The sequence below is a fragment of the Lottia gigantea genome (genome assembly GCF_000327385.1).
Source record: "Lottia gigantea unplaced genomic scaffold LOTGIsca_35, whole genome shotgun sequence".
NCBI lineage: Eukaryota > Metazoa > Mollusca > Gastropoda > Lottiidae > Lottia > Lottia gigantea.
This window is the reverse complement of record NW_008709190.1, coordinates 1,351,242-1,372,250: the sequence shown is the minus strand read 5'-3', so window position 1 is coordinate 1,372,250 and position 21,009 is coordinate 1,351,242. Positions and strand designations below refer to the sequence as shown.

General features: G+C 34.3%; 1 protein-coding gene across 1 annotated transcript; it reads left to right on the top strand.

Moving 5' to 3' along the window:
* Nucleotides 1-11,162: 11,162 nt before the first annotated feature.
* On the top strand, nucleotides 11,163-19,250 carry LOTGIDRAFT_216894 (hypothetical protein; the record flags this gene model as incomplete). The annotated part of the gene is made up of 10 exons (XM_009058696.1): nucleotides 11,163-11,234; nucleotides 11,488-11,690; nucleotides 12,362-12,414; nucleotides 14,772-14,892; nucleotides 15,383-15,486; nucleotides 16,422-16,524; nucleotides 16,992-17,145; nucleotides 17,472-17,538; nucleotides 17,835-17,998; nucleotides 18,997-19,250. Exons 2-10 carry the CDS (start codon nucleotides 11,511-11,513, stop codon nucleotides 19,248-19,250), a joined length of 1,200 nt encoding a protein of 399 aa, XP_009056944.1. The 5' UTR covers nucleotides 11,163-11,234; nucleotides 11,488-11,510.
* Between the last annotated feature and the right edge of the window lie 1,759 nt (nucleotides 19,251-21,009).

Here is a 21,009-nt window from a genome sequence, read left to right as displayed (position 1 = left end):
ATTTATATAGGACAATTCCTCAGTTTCACCAGTGAAAATGTTTATTATGATTTCCATGGTTATTAATGTTCCTGTTGGAACCAGTATTCTTCTTATATATTTCAGATTCGGAAGATAATGGATTTGCATTTCAAATATTCTATATCACTCTTTTAAACTAACTTCACAAACATTGCTCTATCACTAGAGCTAACGCCTACATGTCTGTGCCTGTGCTTTCGTAACATTGCTTAACCGCAATATTACAACCTTAAATTCCCAAAGTATAATCCTTACTATTCATGCAACGATGGAAATGGTCAGGCCGGTGTTTTTTAATGCCTTTGATCCCAATAGTGAAATCTATTAACTCTCGTAACGGCAAATTATAAACCACCATTAAAGGGTCGTTTACACGAGAGTAAAATCCCCTGGTCCACCAAAGGGTCGGCCCAGGGGGCAGTTGTTCACACGTCGAAAACTCCGAGAGTCGGGGCCGCACTGGACAATTTTAAGTCAAAATTTGTGACTTTTTGGGTTGAAATTTCTAAGAAATGTGTGACATTTTAATGTAAAGTTACAAAAGATTAGTAACCTACTATTTTGAAGCTGATATTCCAATTCTCTTAAAAAATATCGAAAAAAATTCAAAAACTTTTAACTTGCATAGACAATAGGGGGTTTACTCCAAATTTATCAAAAGCAAACGCAATAGGATGGCCCCCCTTTAAAGAGATTCCACCCCTTAGAATACACATAAAATTTAACTTCTCAAATCTAAATTTTGTGTTCATTTTAAGAGGTATTATTCCTTTAAATTTAGCATGTTTTTTTATAGATAAAGTTTATCAGATAACCAACATCTGTTTTCTACTCATCAACTTACCTCAACATGTTTACATCTAGCCTAGTGGTTGCATTATATTACGTTATCATTCGAATTCTGTCTTTGACTGTATAGTTGTAGATTTCCTGGTTGAACACAGAGTCTTCTTCATCGAGTTCAAATTTAAGCAGGTCTAGATCTTGGTTGTGTGTCTCCATTGCCTACCCACAATACAATGACCACCAGAGAAACCTCCTATATTGAAGAGGCACAAGCCGAATGATAATCGGTGGGGTTAAAAGGACATCTACAATTATTGATGGATTTTGCTTGACAACAATGACTTTGCCCAAGCCAAGTTTTCACTGAACGTTTTAGTTCTTCATTTTTCTAATGGCAGGCGATATGGTACAAGATTAGAGCTCCAGTAGTCTAAAAGGTCGGAAATTGAGGCCATAGCGTATGGTTCATTCATCGTATCATTATAAAATGACGAGCTGACAAACGTTTTATCGCGGAACGAAACTATCCAATTCCGTCTGTGACTGTTGGCTCGGATGTATGCTGATGTTGTGTTCAAGACTTAATTCTTATTCTGGATGTACGCTTTATGTTAAAACTGATCTGATAATTATACAATATAGTTATGTTAACATTATATGTTGGCGTTGATGTATTAAGATATAAAGAAAATTGTGATACATGATTATGTTGATAATGATTGTGATTATTAGTTAACATAACAAACGACATGGTTATACTCTGTATATTGATTATAACATTATAGTAATTATCAAATTATGTCTATATATAGAAAGCCTTTTTGGTTATTATATTGTTACTGGAATCAAATATCATGTTATGTCAGAAATTTAGACGTTCTGGTCGATTTTTCTAATTCACTTCATTTTCTTAGAATAATATTTCGCCTGCCTCCTAGCTCGTTTGACATGGAGATTTCTAATAAGGGCGTATTGATAACGTTTAATTGTCTTCAACATATCCCTTTTCAAAATGTAATTTCGAAAGTATATATCACTGAAAAAAAAAAGAGAGAAACAACTATATTTTACAAAGATAACAACCTAGTTTCACAGTTTAGGATCCTTTCTACCAGCTGGTCTTTGGCCAACACTCTTGGCATTGATCTTCCCTGATTATCCGTACCCATTTACAGTTGGGTCGACTGGAATTATGAGTGAAGATGACTTATTCAAGGCCAATTCCACCTACAAGTTATACTACACAATGCAATGCGCAGTGGAGGACATTTTTTATGATAATATACAGAGCCTGAGTATACCGGATCGCAATGTCAACCTTTCTTATTTACATCACAAAACTAGCTTAGTAAGGAATGACTTCCAAAATGTAATGAATATTCTGTTGAAAAGAATTTGGACCTTTGACCTTATGTATTTGTCGGTAAATCTGAATCGGAAGTAGGGTCGCAATGAAATGATATATTTATTTTGGAAATATGAGAAATCTCTCCACTTCACAATAATTGTTAACAATTGGTGCTCGACTTGCAACCCGATTTGGTTATTTTGGATATTTCAAACAGAATGTGTGTGTTATCTATATAATAATTCAGATAATCTCCGATCAATTGTATTGACCCGACGATGAAAAACCAGCGCTCTGGTAAACCGAGCTACAACCAATAACAATTTGTAATATGAATGGCACTTCCCGAATATCTATGTTCTATATGAATAACCGTCAACTCCTCCCTTCGGGGTGGACATTTTTGAAATTTTACCGGAGTCAATAAATAATAAGCATTAGACAACAAATATGTATTTTTTTTGTAATAGATGAAAATGCATTTATGGACAATTTAAGATAACCTATAGGTGAATTGGAAATTTATCTTGAAATCCTTATACTCATCTGTTTAAAACCTTTGAACTTCTAACTGTTTTCACCGTGAATTCGTCCCGTTTCGACTAGGCCTATAGTTGTATAGTAATCCTTTTCCATAATATCCGCGTTGATTTGCTCTTGAAACACGACGTTGGTAATTGATCTGTTGGGCAGGGGCGTTGGTCAGAGGAGAAACAATCTGAATCATTCATTAAGTCCTTAATTCCCAATTAAATCTGGGAGGGGAAGAGAAAGAAAGGAAAGAAGTCGACTAGTAGTCGAGGTTCTTAACGAACTACGTTAACCTTTCAAGAACATTAAAAACAAAACACTACAACATTTCTTACATGGTCTAAGTGTTACAAAGTTTCAAGTATTGTTTTTCCTGACATTGAGTTCCTGTATAAGACAAGGCGATGATATGATAGGGGTGTTAGTGTGTGTGTCTGTAATGGAGATCATTCTGCATATTGCGCACTTTTGACGCCCAATGCCATCTTCATACCTCGAAGGCAATAGCCACCTCTTTAGTATCATGGAATGCAGCAATTTGATTGGATTGTACGCTAACGGATACAGCCAATCAGAGCCCCAGACATAAAAACTGTTAACATTATGGCTTATTGTTTACACAGTTATTCCGTCGTAGACTGTATTACTGTGTGATTCACAATCTCATCAAATAGATGCATTTACAAATTTATGTGACCCAAGAAAGGTGACTAATACTGTGAAGGGATAAGACGAAGTTCGTAATAGCTTGAAGATGGCCCAATGTTAGCAGCTAATTTTCTTAAGATCAAGTGTAATAAAACTAAATATTGTTGAAGAAGGATACTTTATAGGGATAAGAACTTGTTTGCTTAAGATTCGAGAAGCAAAATTCACTGTCGCAAGTGAACATACCTAAGCAGCATATACAAAATTTTCTTGACAAAATACACTTCAACCCATGTTTAACTAATTCCGATTTTCCTCAAATGAAGCATGTCTGGAAACTTTTCAATAATTCTAAAATAAGTCTCGTAGATGCTCGGCAGAAGGTTTTAGCGTGGACTGTGAGGGTTGGCCATTTCTCCTTTATCAAATTCGGTCATTACGGAATGAAATTTCTATTGGTAACACATGATGCCACGGAGGGGTCTTTAACTTATACGCTGATATTCGGCTATAACCTTGACTTCACAGCCAGACATTGTTTCAGTACCACAGAACATTGATGTTAAATATGATTCATACAATATACAAGAATTTTGGCTGGTAACTAAGTCCAACAAAAACAAGTGGCTTACAGGTGTAACTCGGCTTTTTTTTTTATCTTGATCAGAATCTAGAAATTAAAGTTTACTTTTCTTGTCTGAAACTAGACCTATTCCGTTCAACGTTTTGATGAATCCTTTTGGGTTAACAATTGAAAATGGCATTATTAATGGGGAATTTGTGACGATATTTAAGGTATTTGAGAGGATATGTATATGTCAGAGCTGCATTAATGCTCTCTTGTACAATTTCTCGATTTTCGTACGAGACCCTGTGTGTTAATTGCTGTGCACGTTAAAGATACCTCGACAGATGGAAATCGAAAAAGAGTAGACCAAAACCGCTGTCATGGCAAAATTTCGAGTAGGGTGCAAAATTCCATTCATTTCAGTTTATTTCATTTCCAATACTCATTTGACGTAATGTGTCTTCTCTTCTAAACCTCCTCCCTCCAAAATATATCCACATTTACAGTCAAACGATATTGTCAGTGACCAGTTCATGTTGCCCTATCTATCACATACCCATGTTCCTTAAGCAACGATACATGATAATTATCATCCAGCTAGATGTGAATAATCGTACAGTTGCTTAAGGAACATGACATACCAAGTTAAAATTTAATATTGCATATCAGAATTTTGTCTATACGATAGCAGTAAAAGTGAATTATGATGCTATGGCAACAATCCCAAGGAATGTTAATCAATGGAATCTTATTTTTTGTATATGATATTATTGAATTAATAAAGGTGTGTGGTGGAATGATAACAACGACACAAGACCATAGTAAGTTTCATGAAAATAAAGCCTTAAACGACGTACACTGCAGGTCTTATATATGCTAATATGTCCCTGTGATAAGAATATAAAGAATAAAAGAGCATTATTAGCTCTAGAGAGTTGACAAGACTAGTAGCAGAATGACATCATGAAAAAGGTTAGCGTGCCCAGTCTCATTATGTTGGCTTCACACAGGAAACGGCGAATAAAAAGATATTCATATATCAGATAAGCTCCGATGTTTTGCTTAATCTTAATGACAATCGTATCAAATTCAGCTGTAAAATAATTCCATCATTTGTGGGTTAATTTGTGAAACGGAGAAAATAACATCACATTTTACAAAAAACCTGTCTTTGAAGAAACATCACCCACCATATCATTATAACGATAGAAATGTAGGAAACACGATAAAGAATAACGTTTCTAATTGGTTGAAAGATAACAAGGATATCTAACAGATTAGAAAATGAGACTATTGCCACAAAAATATCTAAAATGATAATCAACTGACATGATTGGTCATTAGTATTTTGACATGTATGGCATGCCAAATGACCAACACGCTATAGCGGTTTGGTTTTCTAAACCAGAAAGAAGAATTAAAGAAATTTTATAATGCTTAGAATATAGGAAAGAAAAATAAACCAGGGAACACCTCCTTAAAAATTTTCAAAATGCTGATCTTTGCCCCGGGTCCTCTGCAAGCTATCTCGATGTGGTTCCAATAACTGAACGAGATTGCATCCAAATTAACCAATTGAACCAGCAAATAGTCTTTAAAAAGATACAGAATTTCCCAGTATGAAATATTTGAATAGAAACTTAATACATCTACACACATAACTACTAGACTTCTTGCCGCAAAATGCCAAAAAAATTCCAAGAATAGGAATCTGTTTGAAATTATCAAGTCACGTATGTGGTAGCTTCGGGGAAAAATAAACATTTCCTGCGATTTTGTAACAATTCACATTTGATTCGTTATGTTATTGTTGTAATGTTAGAATAGGATAGGAGATAATAGACAACCCTGACTCAGTATCAAAGTAAATAGATTACAACACAATGTTCATATAAACAAAACACCTCCCCTTTTGTAGAAACAGTTTTGATCATAGAATGATAAGAATTATTGGGAGATAAGCTGAATATTTGAATTGATTCCACGCTAGCTTCTGAATGGGATGGGTCGTCTAATTATTGGATTTTACCAGCTAATAAAGCTTAATTCAAAGCTATTAAAACAATTTTTCGGCATGGAAACGCAGTATTAAGATCTTTGAAGACTGATATCATCTGTTAAGCACGCCCTAGTCACTTCTTATCATAAACTTGCTGATTATCACCAACTTGCTGATTATCATCAACTTGCTGATTATCATCAACGTGATGATTATCACCAACGTGTTGATTATCATCAACTTGCTGATGCTTTCAGCAAATTTTGCATACCATTACTATGGTGCATGTATTTTATACAATTTTGTTTTCAAACACTCATAACTTCATCTCGGCAAAAATTTCAACTCTACAAATGTAATAAACACAAGCACTGTACTGCCTGATTTTGGTACCATTTGTTGTAACTTGTCTGTTATTCTTTATTATATTTATTGTGACATAATGATAATACTTTATCTTGTGAATCATACAACATACTATAGTAAGTATGACGTTATCCAGGCATATCATTGATTTATTTGTCACTATGATGATTACTAAAATTACTTAAATAACATAAACAGCGACTATCTGATTTTGGTACCATCTGGTGTAACTTGTTTCTCTTATTTATTATATAATCAGCAAGATTTTATCAATTCGTAACAGAGACCTATTTTTACTGTCGCTAACGTCCCCTCGTTACCCTCTTGTTTATTTGGTCTTAAATTGAAACAAAGCTGCCCACTAGATGTATATTATCTCTGTCAAAGAACAGAATCGACCACTTTATCTTTTTAATCGTTTAGAATAAAACACTTCATAGATAAGAATACAGCTTCAAATACATATATCCTGTCTTTAATTAAAATAAGACGATCTATATTCAAATGTTATATTGATATATAGCCATATACTTGAAAAAGCCATAATTATTCAAAGTAGCGGTTTCCTTATAATATTTGATGTTAAAAATGAAAATGAAAATACGATGAAGGGCTGTCCTACGTTTAAGGAATAAAGTTCCCACGTATAGATACTTCCTCTATAGATGTTCTGGCACCATCGGTGATGCCTTCAATTGCAAGGTAGAATGCAGAATGAAACTCATCTTCACAATATCAAGCTATTACGAACTTCGTACTTGCATTGACTGCAATAGCCACCATTCTTGTTTCACGGAATGCAGCGATTTTATTGGATTGCACGCCAGAGAATACAGCCAACCAGAGCCATCGAAAGAAAATCTGAAAACATTATGGTTTTGAGTTATATCGAAGTCTCTGATTGACTGTACTAGATAATCAAATCACGAATACATCTGAAACCGGCAAATGCAAGATAGAATGCAAATGAAAACTCCACCGGTATTTTTTTTTGTTAAATGTAGGTGATACCCACGTCAGGTTTTAATTCTTGAAATAGAATTCTGAGATTTTACTAAATGAGCAGGTTTAACTCTTTAATCCAATATATTTTTCTTCTCTTTCAGTTGTTTCAGGAAGATCGATGAAATGTAGTGGAGAATGGCAATCTATTCACAGAGCCTGTTATAAATTTAACAAAAATGACATGAAAACATGGCAGGAGGCATTAGATTCTTGTGCTTTAGAAGGTGGTTCCTTGTTATCAATTGGTTCCACAGTGGAATATGTAAGTATGTTATTCGATTCTGAATATGAATACGAAATCCACAGAACTTATATATTGTTTTCACATATTAAATCTATTTCGTAAAATTATTTAAATAATTCGAATCCTTATTTGGTTTTCCTTGGGGCTAATTGAAGCGAATGGTGCGAAATGGTGGATTAAAGAGTACAGTCTATTGAATTCGTTCAGGAAAACTAGCCCAGCCTTCTGCAATGACATTTTGTTTGCCTCAACTTTGTTAATAACTGGGCACTCTTGTTTCTACTGACCTATATTGATTATAGTGGTATAAAATGGGAATCGTGCGAATCAATCTTAAAAGTGTCTCTAACAGTTATACAAAGTTAAGAAAACCCCTTTACCATTTCTTTGAACCCCATACCCAAATATCCGCTAATTACAAATACAAAGTGATTTCGATTCGAAGGTTTCTGCTATGAGGGGGATGGTTTAAAATTCGTAGCTTCGGGAGTAATGGCGTCAAAAACCTGTATTAGTATTTAAAAAGGTAACACCAACAAACTGAGGAAGACTTATAATTAATCATGTGGACTTACCCTATTGGTAAATTCAAAAATGGCGATGAAGGAACGGCATCTTGTGAAAACATCTGAAAAAAATAATTAAAACCGTTAGATTTCGTAGACTTTTAATATCAGTCTCAGAAAGTAATTAACAAAACTAATTTACCTTAAAACTGCGTAATTATTCAAAAACGCTTCAACGTTGTTTTTAGGATTTATTAGATTAAACAGGGACTTCTGGTATATTTTATAACACCGGGTAAGTCTACAGATGAATATTGACTCTCATCGGCCAAGTTTAAAAATTTCAATTTCATGTGCAATTCTAAGAGGTTGTATCTTTTTAAGATTTCCGTTTTCTGTTTCTCTGTTCTGTTAATGTTGAATTCATGTATATTTTTAGAACAAAGTTGTCAAAGTTATTCAAAAAATTATCACAACAGATGATTTGTTAACGTGGTGGATTGGTTTAAAACGGAATGAAAATACTAAAGAATTCTCTAATTGGTTAGACGGAATAGGTTTCTCTAGAAGAGTAACGTAAGGAAATGATTTTATTATTTGTGACTGTCACCAAATTCATTATTAATGTTTTCTAAATAGATTAGATTTTTTGACTGTCTAATCATGTATAGGATTTGAACGACATTTAGAAGTGAGGAGTACATATCACAAACACAAGACAATGCTATAGAATAAGCACACATATTGTTCCGTGCAATCTTTTAGGGCAAACAGACCCGAGAATCAAAAGTTTATTGTTATATATTTTTTTAGTAAGTGGGCACCCGGAGAGCCTAATAATAGAAGAAAAAATGAAGATTGTGTAGAAATTAAATTTGATGGAAAACTTAATGATAAAAACTGTCAAAATAAGAGTCCGTATGTCTGTGAACTAAACGAAAGTAAGTTCTTCATTTCTTGGTCCGATATTTGGGCTGCAAATGGATAATTTTACAGACTAGTGCCTTGTAATTGTGTAAGACTATGCTGTTTTATGAATCAAAATGGATGAATGAACGAATAACAATTTTGTTATTTTTACGAATTCGGATATTGTTGGCTTTGTTTGGTTCAACATTAAACCCCGTTTGAGTGAATTGCTCTGTTTTGCGATAAATTAATGCCTTAAAACCCACTCATTTCAGTCACACAAAGACCAACTTTCCATACCACAGCACAAGCTACTACTGTGGCAACCACAACTAAAGCAACAACCGTCTTAACCACAACGACAGCAACCACCACCACCACTACCACAACAACCAAAGCAACAACAAAAGCTCCAATTATCAACACGCCGATAGAAGAGGTGGAGAAGACGACTCGGGCAAGATCTGACATTGACCCTGCAGCTACGACGACCATGAAACCTGCCAAAACATTCCAGGAAGATTTGACAAAATATAGGAGCTGTTATTACTATAAAGGAATAGTTCGTGAAATTAAGACGAGAGAGAATGATATGAATAGTAACTCTTTTGAAATGAGAACATCATGTAGAGGAATGAAGGCTGCTGGAATCCAATGGCCTGAATCACCTCGTGGTGAACTTGTCTTCGCACAATGTGCATCAGGATCTGGTAAGTAAATTTCCTAGCCATCTACATCATATATTTCAAAATATTTTGACTATAGTATAGTGAAGCTGCTAATAGCGGAAGATGAATAAAATCTTTTCCAAATACAGTTTTATTATCGAATGCTCTGTGAAAAGTCCAATGAGGAAGTTATATCGAAGATCTTTTAATACTTCTAGTGAATGTCGGGGATTCTAATATAGCGAATTCTATGTGTAAGGTTTATGAATGATGCTAGTAACGAATGCTATGTCGAAGGTCCACGTAGAAAGCTATAGTAGCTAGGCCTAAGCTAGGGCAATTTTGAAATTTTTTTCCTGTGCTGAAAATTGGTGCCCAGTGGTCTAAAGAATCACGTAAATCACGTTGGCACGAAGCTACAAACCAACACTGAAAACAATCCATTTAAAATTGTTGTTGTCGACCTTTTTACTTGAGCATTATATAATGGATGTTGCACCTTTCAAGCCGTGCATTTTATTTCAGGGTCGGCAAGTTTTTTGTGTGGACAGGATCCAGTTTGTTGGCGAGCTCAACCAGATGTATCTGATTGTGCCTCAAAGAAATTCAAGAACCTTTTAGAAAAGACCAAAGCGGTAAGCTTCAACCATAATCAATTAAATCCTCTGTCATGGCATTGTGAAGCAACAAAGTGTACTTGACTCCGCTATATTCGCAGAATACATCGCATTTTAACACTGGGAAGTAGGCCCGCGGAACATGACTTCTATTCAGATATTTTTTTCTCTAGATATTCCAAAACAATAAACCACTAGTTCCAGAAGGGGGAGCACCTGGACTAGAAACCAAACCACAAGTGGTTGAAGTTACTGTCAATGAAACCTTAGAAGTCACAGATACCCTAGCTAAAGTAACAGGTGGTGAAGATGTGAGTGTCGCTGACATAATGTTGACGTCACAGGTCATCAAAAGTCTTACCAACACAAAGTTTAAGAAAGGACCCAGAAGCACCAAGGACGTTCAAAATATTGTGAAGGTAATAATTTATACCTCCATGGTTCGTTAACCGTTAGATTAGGGCCTACCTTGATTTTTTTTATGCAATGTAGCGTTAGATTCCCAATTTGCTCAATGTGGTCATAAGTGCTCGGTTGTTACTTTAAGTATTCAATGTCTCTCCGTAGAATGTTGTGAAGGCTGGAAGTAATCTAGTATCCAAGAACAAATCAGCAACGTGGTCAGAAATGAAAGGTGAAGACAAAGTTCTATCAGCAACAACACTGTTGGTTGCTATGGAATCAGCTACTGTTACTATGGCTGAATCTTTGACCGAACCAGTTGTAATTGCATCTAAGGATGAAAATATAGGTAAGCTATGGCATTTTGAATCAAATACTTCAAAGATGTTTCCTTCTCTCCCCTTCACTTCTCTTGATAACGTTGATTTAATACATGTCAGAAATAGTATATCAATATATCTTGTGCTTCTTTAATATATTTTTACTTTTTCAGATATGGAATTACACGTCTTAAATGTATCTGATAGTCTTGATACCAAACCATTAGTTTATGGTGAAAAAGATGCTGAAAATACATTCTCCATTCCAAAAGAAACATTGAAAAAACTAAGTAAAGGTAAGTTGATCGTTTCCCAAAGTTTTCAGGTGGATTTAGAATATATATAGAAAAAATTACTAATGTCATTGTACCTGAAAATACCAGTGTCGAAAATTCTTTGTCGGAATAACTTTGTCCAAATCCCCCTAGTTTATCTGGTGGTTATTTGCTGAAATGATACTGACGACGAATATATATAGGGATCGAAATCTCATATTCAAATCTGCCAAAACCAAAATACTGTCATTTTTGGATACATTCTTTAATTTAGGAGGTTTGGCTAAAGCTGTATTTATGACCCACTACCAGATTTCTGATATCTTACAAGATAAACAGACACCAGAAGACTCTAAAGACGACACAGACAATGTAGTAGAACCAGAGATAGTTAGTTACGTCATCAGTGCATCATTAGGAGGAGCCGATCACGTTAAACTTCCAGAGCCGATTTCATTTACCTTGAAACATAAGCAGGTTGGTTAGCTAAGACTATTTCAATATTTTTATTTTGCTATAAATACTGGCAATAACATGCGAACTTCGTCTTATACCTCGACTAAAATAGACACTATTCTTCTTTCACGGAATTTGATTTGATTGAACGCCAGCGATACAGCCATTCAGAACACTCGACAGAAAGGCTGTAAACATTATAGCTTCATGTTCACAGACTTTCTCTCGAAGCCTCTGATTGGCTGTATTTGCTAGCATACAATCCAATCAAATCACTTGATTTACAAACATCCATTATATATGTTATAAATGTGACTGTTGCTGTCAAGGTATAAGTGCGAGTTCGACATTGTTTATATGGTGCATAGAAACTAACGCAAAATGCGCCGATTTTCTAGGCTATTATTCCACGTCAACCATGATAATACTAAGTAAAAGTGTGTTTCGACCCAAGGATTCTTTGGTATCCAGCATGCGTTTCACGTTTTAAAATAGATGTTTACTTGATGGACAGAAACTTAACAACTCGACGAAGCAACTGACCCAATGTTTCTATATTAAAATCAATAAAGCAGCTTTAAAACAATTTTATCAAAATACAGTTCATTGTAGAGCTGATTTTTTTTAGCAATTCTTCTTAACATTTATGAGAAAGAGCTGACGAAATCTAACAGTTTTAATGTCTTTTTCAGACATTTCCACAAAATGCTGTGCCTTTATGTTCATTTTTGAATTTATCAGAAGGGTAAGTCCATAAAATTAATTACTGAGATCTACCTTACTTTTCAAAATAATATTATGTTTCTGACGTCATTACTCCCGAAGCCGACGGCGTAGACTAATTGATGTGTATGTTAACATGTGCTGACTGAATAATCATTCAGATAACAAAATTTCCCACATTGCAAATTCATCTAGTTTTGAAAGAAGGTCGAGAATTTCTGTGAATCTCATCAAACCATATGACTCTTCCTCGCCCCAAATATATTAAATCTTAAACATAAACAAGTTTTCATGTAATATGAATGATTCTTTTTTCATCTCAGAAAAAACTTTGATAAGAAAAAAATAAAGTTGAATGACATTTTAGGGCTCATTAAACGCACGTACTCAAAACATCTTGAATTCATATTATAATATTACTTAGCAAAGGTCGGAACAATATTCTCCGGTCATTCTCCATGGACATTTTCATATCTATTACGAACTGCGTTTAATACCTTGACAGCAATAGCCACCGATCTTGTATCGCGAAATACAGTAATTTGATTGGATTGTACGCCATGTAATACAGCCATGCAAAGCCCTTGACAGAAAGTGTGAAAACAATAAGCCATAATGTTAACAGCAGGTCTGTCGATGTCTGTGATTGGTTGTGTTCGCTGGTGTACAATCCATTAAAATCGTTGAATTCCGTCTTTATACCAGTTAGAAACCATTCCTTAATTATAAACATTACACATCCAGATAGACCAGATTCACATTCTACAGACCCTGCAGTCACTAAAACAACATCCACTCTCTCGTTGATGCCGTCTATGATGGCATGTACCAACCAAATTTATTTTCAATCCGATGCGATTTCCCACGATACCGAACACCAGTTGCGTATGGTTGCGATTAAGAATAGCGATCATAAGCAACTGTTCCAATTTAGTTTTATTACTATCATTATTCACAACCTTACTCAACTGGTGATAGCTATGGTAAGGCAGAACTGTTCAGCCATCCTTCGTACCGAGTAAAATTATCCAATTTGAAACAATTATTCAGCCATGAAGTTCTAGTCTTTTTGTTGCTTAATATCACAAAAAAATTAAGGCAACTGTGCTGACTCAAGAGAACAGTTTAGATAAAATCTGAATTTAGAGTCGAGCTATGCATTATAAGTTTATGCCAAACAGGATAGACAGTAAACGTGTTAAATATAAGTTATTTCATAACAAGACTTTTTAACTGTCGATTAGCATTCTTTTTATTCCATTAGCTTATTGCCTTTCTCCAGATGTTAACAAAAATACAAAAGTATTAAGGGATACTGTACTCGTATTTAAATAACGTACAGAATCCCTTCCTAGCTGACTCTTCTGAAAAATAAAGCTGATTTTTGCTTCTAAATGAATTTCCAAAGCAGATTCACATTACGACTCCCGAATTTGATCTTTACTTTGTTGAAGCGAATAATGATGATTGGGGGGAGGTGTCCCTTTTAGTTTGACTTATTTTATTGCAATATAGTAAACAACTGTGCCACAATTTCGTCTAAAGGGATTTTTTTTTTTTGATGAAAGGGTGGTTGTGGTGTTTTTGGTTGTAATGATCTATCATTATTTAAGCAAAACTTATTAAAGACTGGGCGTAATTGCCAACAAACCTTCACAAGAACTACAATATTTGTTTGTTCAACTATCAGTTATTTTGGTGCGTACGCGAAAATATCATCTTCCAAAAACACTGCATTCCTTTGAATTAGAAAATGCATTCTTCTGGGTAATTTTACTTGACATGAATGTAATCAGAAACTTTTTAGCAAGATTATATGAGGTCTATTTGTACATAATACATAAGAATCAACATTTTTAAAAAGATTGTAAATATGTCGGCTGGTGTAAAGTCAGAAAATATAGAGCCTGTTGTTAAAGGGAGATTTTCTGCTTCTTCTCGGGTGTCCTAATCATCATAATAATTACTATAGACAGTTTCCTGACCGGTGGTCGTAGAATGAATAGAGAGAAAAATATAAAATTAATGATTAATTACAGAAGGTTGCCCAACCGGTGATTTTAGAACGGTGGATAAAGTAGCTATACTGACGGTTGCCTAATCGGTTCTCAACACTCTACACCAGTCGAAAATGTCAAAATATCCGCAAGAGACTGGAATAGATGCAGATGTTTTAGACTACTCCTCCCCTCAAAATTGATGATATTATAAAAACATTTAAGCCCAAAGAGCCTTCAAAGCCTCAAAAATGGTCCCCTTAAACCCACAATAATCTTGAACAATATGAACTAATTTAATCCACATCACCATCAGGGGTGGTGTCATCATCATGATCATGATCGTGATTATCATCATCATGATTTTTATTTATCATTTTAGGGTAGTTGGTATTTGGTCTCAGGAAGGGTGTAAACTAGTTAAAACTGATGATTCTTCTACTACATGTCAATGTGACCATCTTACAAACTTCGCTATTCTAATGGATGTAAAGGGAGTTGAGGTACAACTTTCATTTAATTTACCCTACGTTAACACTAAAAGGCTCTTCAAGATTACTTGGAATTGTGATCACAGAATATTAAGATTTACCAAAATTCGAGTTGATAGCATGCAGACGGTGGTGATCAGACGAGAACTGGTGCTTTCAACGTGGTATGGTCGTAGACATTCCCTCTGAATTTTTCTGTTGGGTCTTTCTCGAAAACAAATTATAAAACAAAGCTGTGTAGGAACCAAAGTCTACTGCACATGGTGTTCCCATGCAGTCACCAATCCAAGTACTATCCGTGCCCGACGTTGCTTAACTTCGGTGATCGGACGAGAACTGATGCTTTCAACGTGGTATATTGTCGTAAACATTCCTTATGAACGAACTTTTCTAGTGGGTCTTTGTCGAAAAAAACCCCCAAAACTTATTTAAAGGCGATCGCAACAAAAAACTCGAAACGAAAATATACAAACAGTGAAATTTAACTAATAATTCATTTCAGATGTCGGTTATTCATTCATCTCTTCTGAGGTATATAACGCTAGTGGGATGTATAATATCTATAATATGTTTACTACTCTGTTTTATTACATTTAATTGTTTTAGGTAAGTGGGCTTCTATAACCACCTTGTTGTATCACAGAATTTGATGATTGTATTGTACGTCGGCAAATACAACCAATCAGTACCATCAGAATGTGGCTTACAAACTTTCTGTCACGGAATCTCTTTGGCTGCATTCAATCAAGTCGTTGCATTAACAAACTTCCATGATACTAGATAACAAGAAATGTTGCTACTGCAAAATTTGCAACCCATTTAAACAATGGAATAGAAGTTGGAAACGAGCTTCTTTCTAACTTCTCCCAATGCACATTGCTGGACTTTATCTGTGTCAAAGAGTCTCGATTCAGTCTATTCAGAGCGTAACGTGTGGAATGGAACGGTGTATTGAAGTTTGAGTGATTGTGGGAAACGGAGGGTTTGTCTTCTCTCATCATCACAATGTCAAGTTATTACGAACTGTGGCTTATGGCATGACTGCAATAGCTACCTTGCATGTATCACGGAAGTTTGTAAATACAGCAATTTGTTTGGATTGTACGTTAGCAAATACAGCCAATCAGATGCCTCGACAGAAAGACTGTTAACAATAAGCTATAATACAATCTATCTGTCGACGGTTCTGATTGGTGGTACAATCCTATCAAATAACTGCATTCCGTGATACACGAAAGGTGGATACTGCGAAAGGTGGATACTATAGTCAAGACGAAGTTCGTAATTTAGCTCAACGACATTTCATTTAAATTCCAATGTTATAAGATCCACCGCAAAGAGGGTATATATAATAATTGGGAATCAAAATGACCTGACTTTGAATTTACTTTGGTTGATGAAATGTTATAACAAAATTGCTTCATACTCAAAATCAATTAGATTATATAATATGATCCATATTGGCCAAACGACAAAGTATTGATATTGCAAACTGATATGTATTGTTATATTTAAGTATTCGCCTTTCTGTTTCTTTTTAGTGCAATACAAGGAGAAAGAAACTCAATTCATAAGAATTTGGTATTTTGTTTATTTGTGGCTGAGATATTGTTTTTAGTTGGTATTGATAAAACAGAAAACAAGGTAAACATTTGGTTATAATTTTACTCTATTTTTTGTCATTTTCCATTAATATATCATATGTTTTGACCTTTATAACACTAATATCAAAATATAAACCATGTCTTTCATGATAAGTTTGATTAGAAACAGACAAAGAATATCTGGTACACCTGGTTATATGGTTAAGTCGGATGCAGCCACTTCTGTTGGTAGAAGATGCTATAGATATTTTGGGGAATAAGAACATTATGTGCACAATAGGTTTAATATATATGACATGTTATATGAATATCGAATATCAATTTACATAAGGTGAATTAAAAATATTCCGAAATATGTCGACTCATTGATAGCCAACGATCGTCAAAAAGGCACTATATTTGAATTGTGAAGCAATTACTAAACAGACGGTTTTAACTGCAAATTGAGATTTTACCGTACAAAATCATTTTTTATTTGTAAAATAACTTTATCCTTCTTTTTTTCAGCTAACATGTGGTCTGATAGCTGGATTTCTACATTATTTCTTCTTAACAGCGTTTACATGGATGTTTTTAGAGGGATTATATATCATTTGTATGTTAGTTCAAGTATTTGACGCTGCTAAATCCAGATTACCATATTATTATTTTGTTGGTTACGGTAAGACCATGATTTGTCATTGAAAACTGAACCTTCCTGAAGCGCGTCACAGATTAGAAACAATAAAATTATAGCAAATTTCTGTCATATTTTAAAGTATAGCCTACGTTTTGAGACCTAAATTATATTGATTTTTATTATGCCATCGAGTGGATTTATGGAATTCAGATGCTTAACTCTTAACAACCTAATATGAGTGTTTCAAGAGATGCACTGACGTTTTTTTTAACATACACCTTTGTCATTTATGTCAAGACCTCACCTATAAGCTTAATGTGATAAAAAAAATATATATATATTATCAATTTGTTTTTGTTCGAATCCAGGTTTCCCACTGGCTATTGTTGCTGTGTCGGCTGGAATATATCATCAAGGTTATGGTACTGACAGATAGTGAGTATTTTTTTTTTACAAAAATGCCATAGCCAATCTGACGTACTATACCACAATAAACGCCACAGTGTAAACTGACGTGGGGCTTTATGATATTTGAGAATATCATAAATTGTTGGATTGTCAGTAAATTTAAAATGTTGTCCAACTAACAGTGATTCTACCTTCATGGTTCAGTTTTTAACATACTTATAGACTAACATGATATGGGGGATAACTGTTATTTAGTCAAACCATCTTTTTTCATAACTTTATATGAATAATTGATATAAATTAATATTTTTATTACTTAATAGCTGTTGGTTAACGACTGAAAATTATTTCATTTGGAGTTTTGCTGGACCAATCGCTGTTGTTTTATTGGTAAGTGTATTTGACATTGGTTTTGCCCCGGCCTTGAGTATTTCTCATTTAGTCAGACTCATTCAAAAACATTATTCCTTAGTCAATACCAATTTATGTTCAATGCATATGATATATTATGTCTTCCCTAATACTTGATCATTAAAATTTCGGGCACAGTGAGGATTCAGAGGTGTAACAACAACCATAAAGAACGCGTTGGGGGCTTCTTTTTAGGCCTACTGCCGTCTGGTTTTGCCTCGCTTAACAAAATTTTGTTTTTGCCCTTTATGTAGTTGGTTTTTTCTCTGAGATTCATTTCCGAAATCAAAATCAAAATTTTAATCTTTATTCATCTTGAAGTGGTTGCTTGATTTTAGATTTATTCTGTCTTTTAGGTGAACTCTATAGTGTTAATCTATGCCATGACAACTGTATGCCGCCATTCGGAATATGTCTTTAGTGGTGGTAAAGATAAGACTGGAACAGACATGAGGTAATCATAAAATTATTTTAAAGATTCAACACGAGATGTGTTATAATGAATCTCTGGATATAGAGTTTTGATTTGTGGAATAGTGCCAACGTTCTTTTTGCGCCCTTTGTAAATTAGTCTAAGATTTTATTTTTCCCTTTGCATAGGGCCGAAAGTTTGTAGTAAAAAGGAGTTGTGTTTTCTTTAATATAAGAAGAATTCCCTATAGGAATAAGTAAGAGTACTGATTATTCCAATATGGTTCATGAATATTGCTTTTGGACTTCGTAGAATGACAATGATGTTCACAACGGTTTCTGTGAAACATGGCTTAAAACGACACTTGTATAGTTCAGACCGGTACTTTTAGATATCGGGTATGGTTGAGAACGGTACTGGTAGACTTCCGGTATGGTTGAGAACGGTACTGGTAGACTTCCGGTATTGTTGAGAACGGTACTTGTAGACTTATGGTTTGGAACGGTATACTTGAGGATTTCCGGTATCGTTCAGAAAAGTACTTGTAGACTTCCGGTATGGATCAGAACGGTACTTTGATTTCTCGTATGGTTCGGAACGGTATTTATGAACCACGATACCCGTAGACTTTCGGTCGGGCTCAGAGCGTCACTGCCAATAAGGTTCATGTAGAATTCATTCCATCCGTTGTTGTTACAGGGCATGGATACAAGGTGCCATAGCAATAGAGGTTATACTTGGTTTAACGTGGATATTTGGCTATTGCTTCATCTCTCAGGAAACAATAGCATTAGCTTACATATTCACAGTACTAAACAGTTTACAAGGATTGTTTATATTCTGTTTCCACTGTCTCCTCAATAAAAAGGTAAGCTCAATCTTAATCTCTGGGCATGGGAGCCAAGAGTATGGTTAAACTTATATTCATGGATAGTGATAGCCTACAAATTTAAATTTGCAATCTGATATTGACATTTTTCATGAACATGTTGTAATAAGCTTCACGTAGTTCAATGTCGACGTTATTCTTTTTTCTTATTTTTGAAAGGTATATGGATAGTTGATATTGAACTCTATACTTGTATAATAAAACTATATTCCTTCAAGTGAAATCGAGTTTATTTTGCACCTTCTCATTGTCAGGCAACCCAATTTAGTCATTGAAACTAAATATTGCCTAAAGTGATTCTGACATTCGAACATTTTAAAAGCTCCATATACACGATGGGGCTCATAAAGAATGACGTTGGAAACAAATCCTTGGTAGCAAGGATTAGATGTCATCTGACTTGACGAGTCAAGCTCTGGAATGGTGCTTAATGAAACACGTTGTTACTTTCAGGTAATCAAAGAATACAAGAGAATATTCCACATCACCAAACGACCAGCTTCCTCAACACAAACAGCTTCTTTGATGAGAAAACAAGGCGCTTCTTATGAAATGTCTCATCCTAGTCAGACTGTGTCTCAAACTCATTCGGAACCTTCCAAAGCTTAAAAATTTATGTCAGTATAATGATATTATGATATACTAGTCAATGTCAGTTTAAGTATTATAGTTAGTTTCCAATGGAGCTTTAAGATTTATAATAAGGCATTTCTTCTTAGCTTTAAACACTGCTTCTTAACTCAGATTTATCGGCTTTCATAGCTTCGTGAAATTTGCAATGATTCAAAATGATATATGAAGATGATCTTTTTTTAACGTGAATTAGATCTCAATATGCAGTCTGCAAATTCATGCCATGTCGAGTAGACTTCGTATTATAGTGCTAAGTCAACCGCTTGGAAACTTATTGAGAAATTGTGCAGCTGTAAAAAACACACATAAACAATTTTTAGAAAACCTATTTACAATCCCTTTAACATTCGTTGGTATCATTGTATAGTGCTAAATTCAAAACAGTTAAATAGTGGGTCTGTGGCTTTGGATTATTTTATAAGAGTTCATAATTATTATTTGTCGATGTTAGTCTGCTGAAATTCGGAGTGTCATTCTGTATTTATTATAAATTCAGGTCAGATACTATATAATATGTTAAAATATATGTGTTGAATAGTTTATTGAGTCGCTTAATGACATTACAATTAGAGCTATACACAAGCTCAGACAAATTACCACTTATTCAAATAGATTCAATTATAAATCTCGGATAAATTTCAAAATGTCGCCCAAGTAATTATCATTGTATTATAACATGTATATAAATTGTATATAGCATTATCTGTTAAATCTTGTTCCAGATACTTTTAGCTCACAATCAAAACTTGAAAATATCATGAGGTTTGGGGCTCTCAAATATTGAAATGTGGTTGAAGACAACAGGATTTTGTAAATCGTTATTTGGCAGGCCAATCGCAATATTATTGGTTATTTGGTATGCCAATTGATATTCATGGTTATTTGGTATGTCAAATATCAATGGTTATTTGGTATGCCAATTGATATTCGTGGTTATTTGGTATGCCAATTAACATTAATGATTATTTTTATGTCAAATAGTATTGGTTATTTGGTATTTCAAATAATATTAATGGTTATTTGGTATGTCAAATATTATTAATGGTTATTTTGTATGTCTAATATTAATGTTTATGTGGTATGTCAATTAATATTAATATTTAAGTGGTATGTCAAATGTCATTAATGTTTATGTGGTATATCAAATATTAAT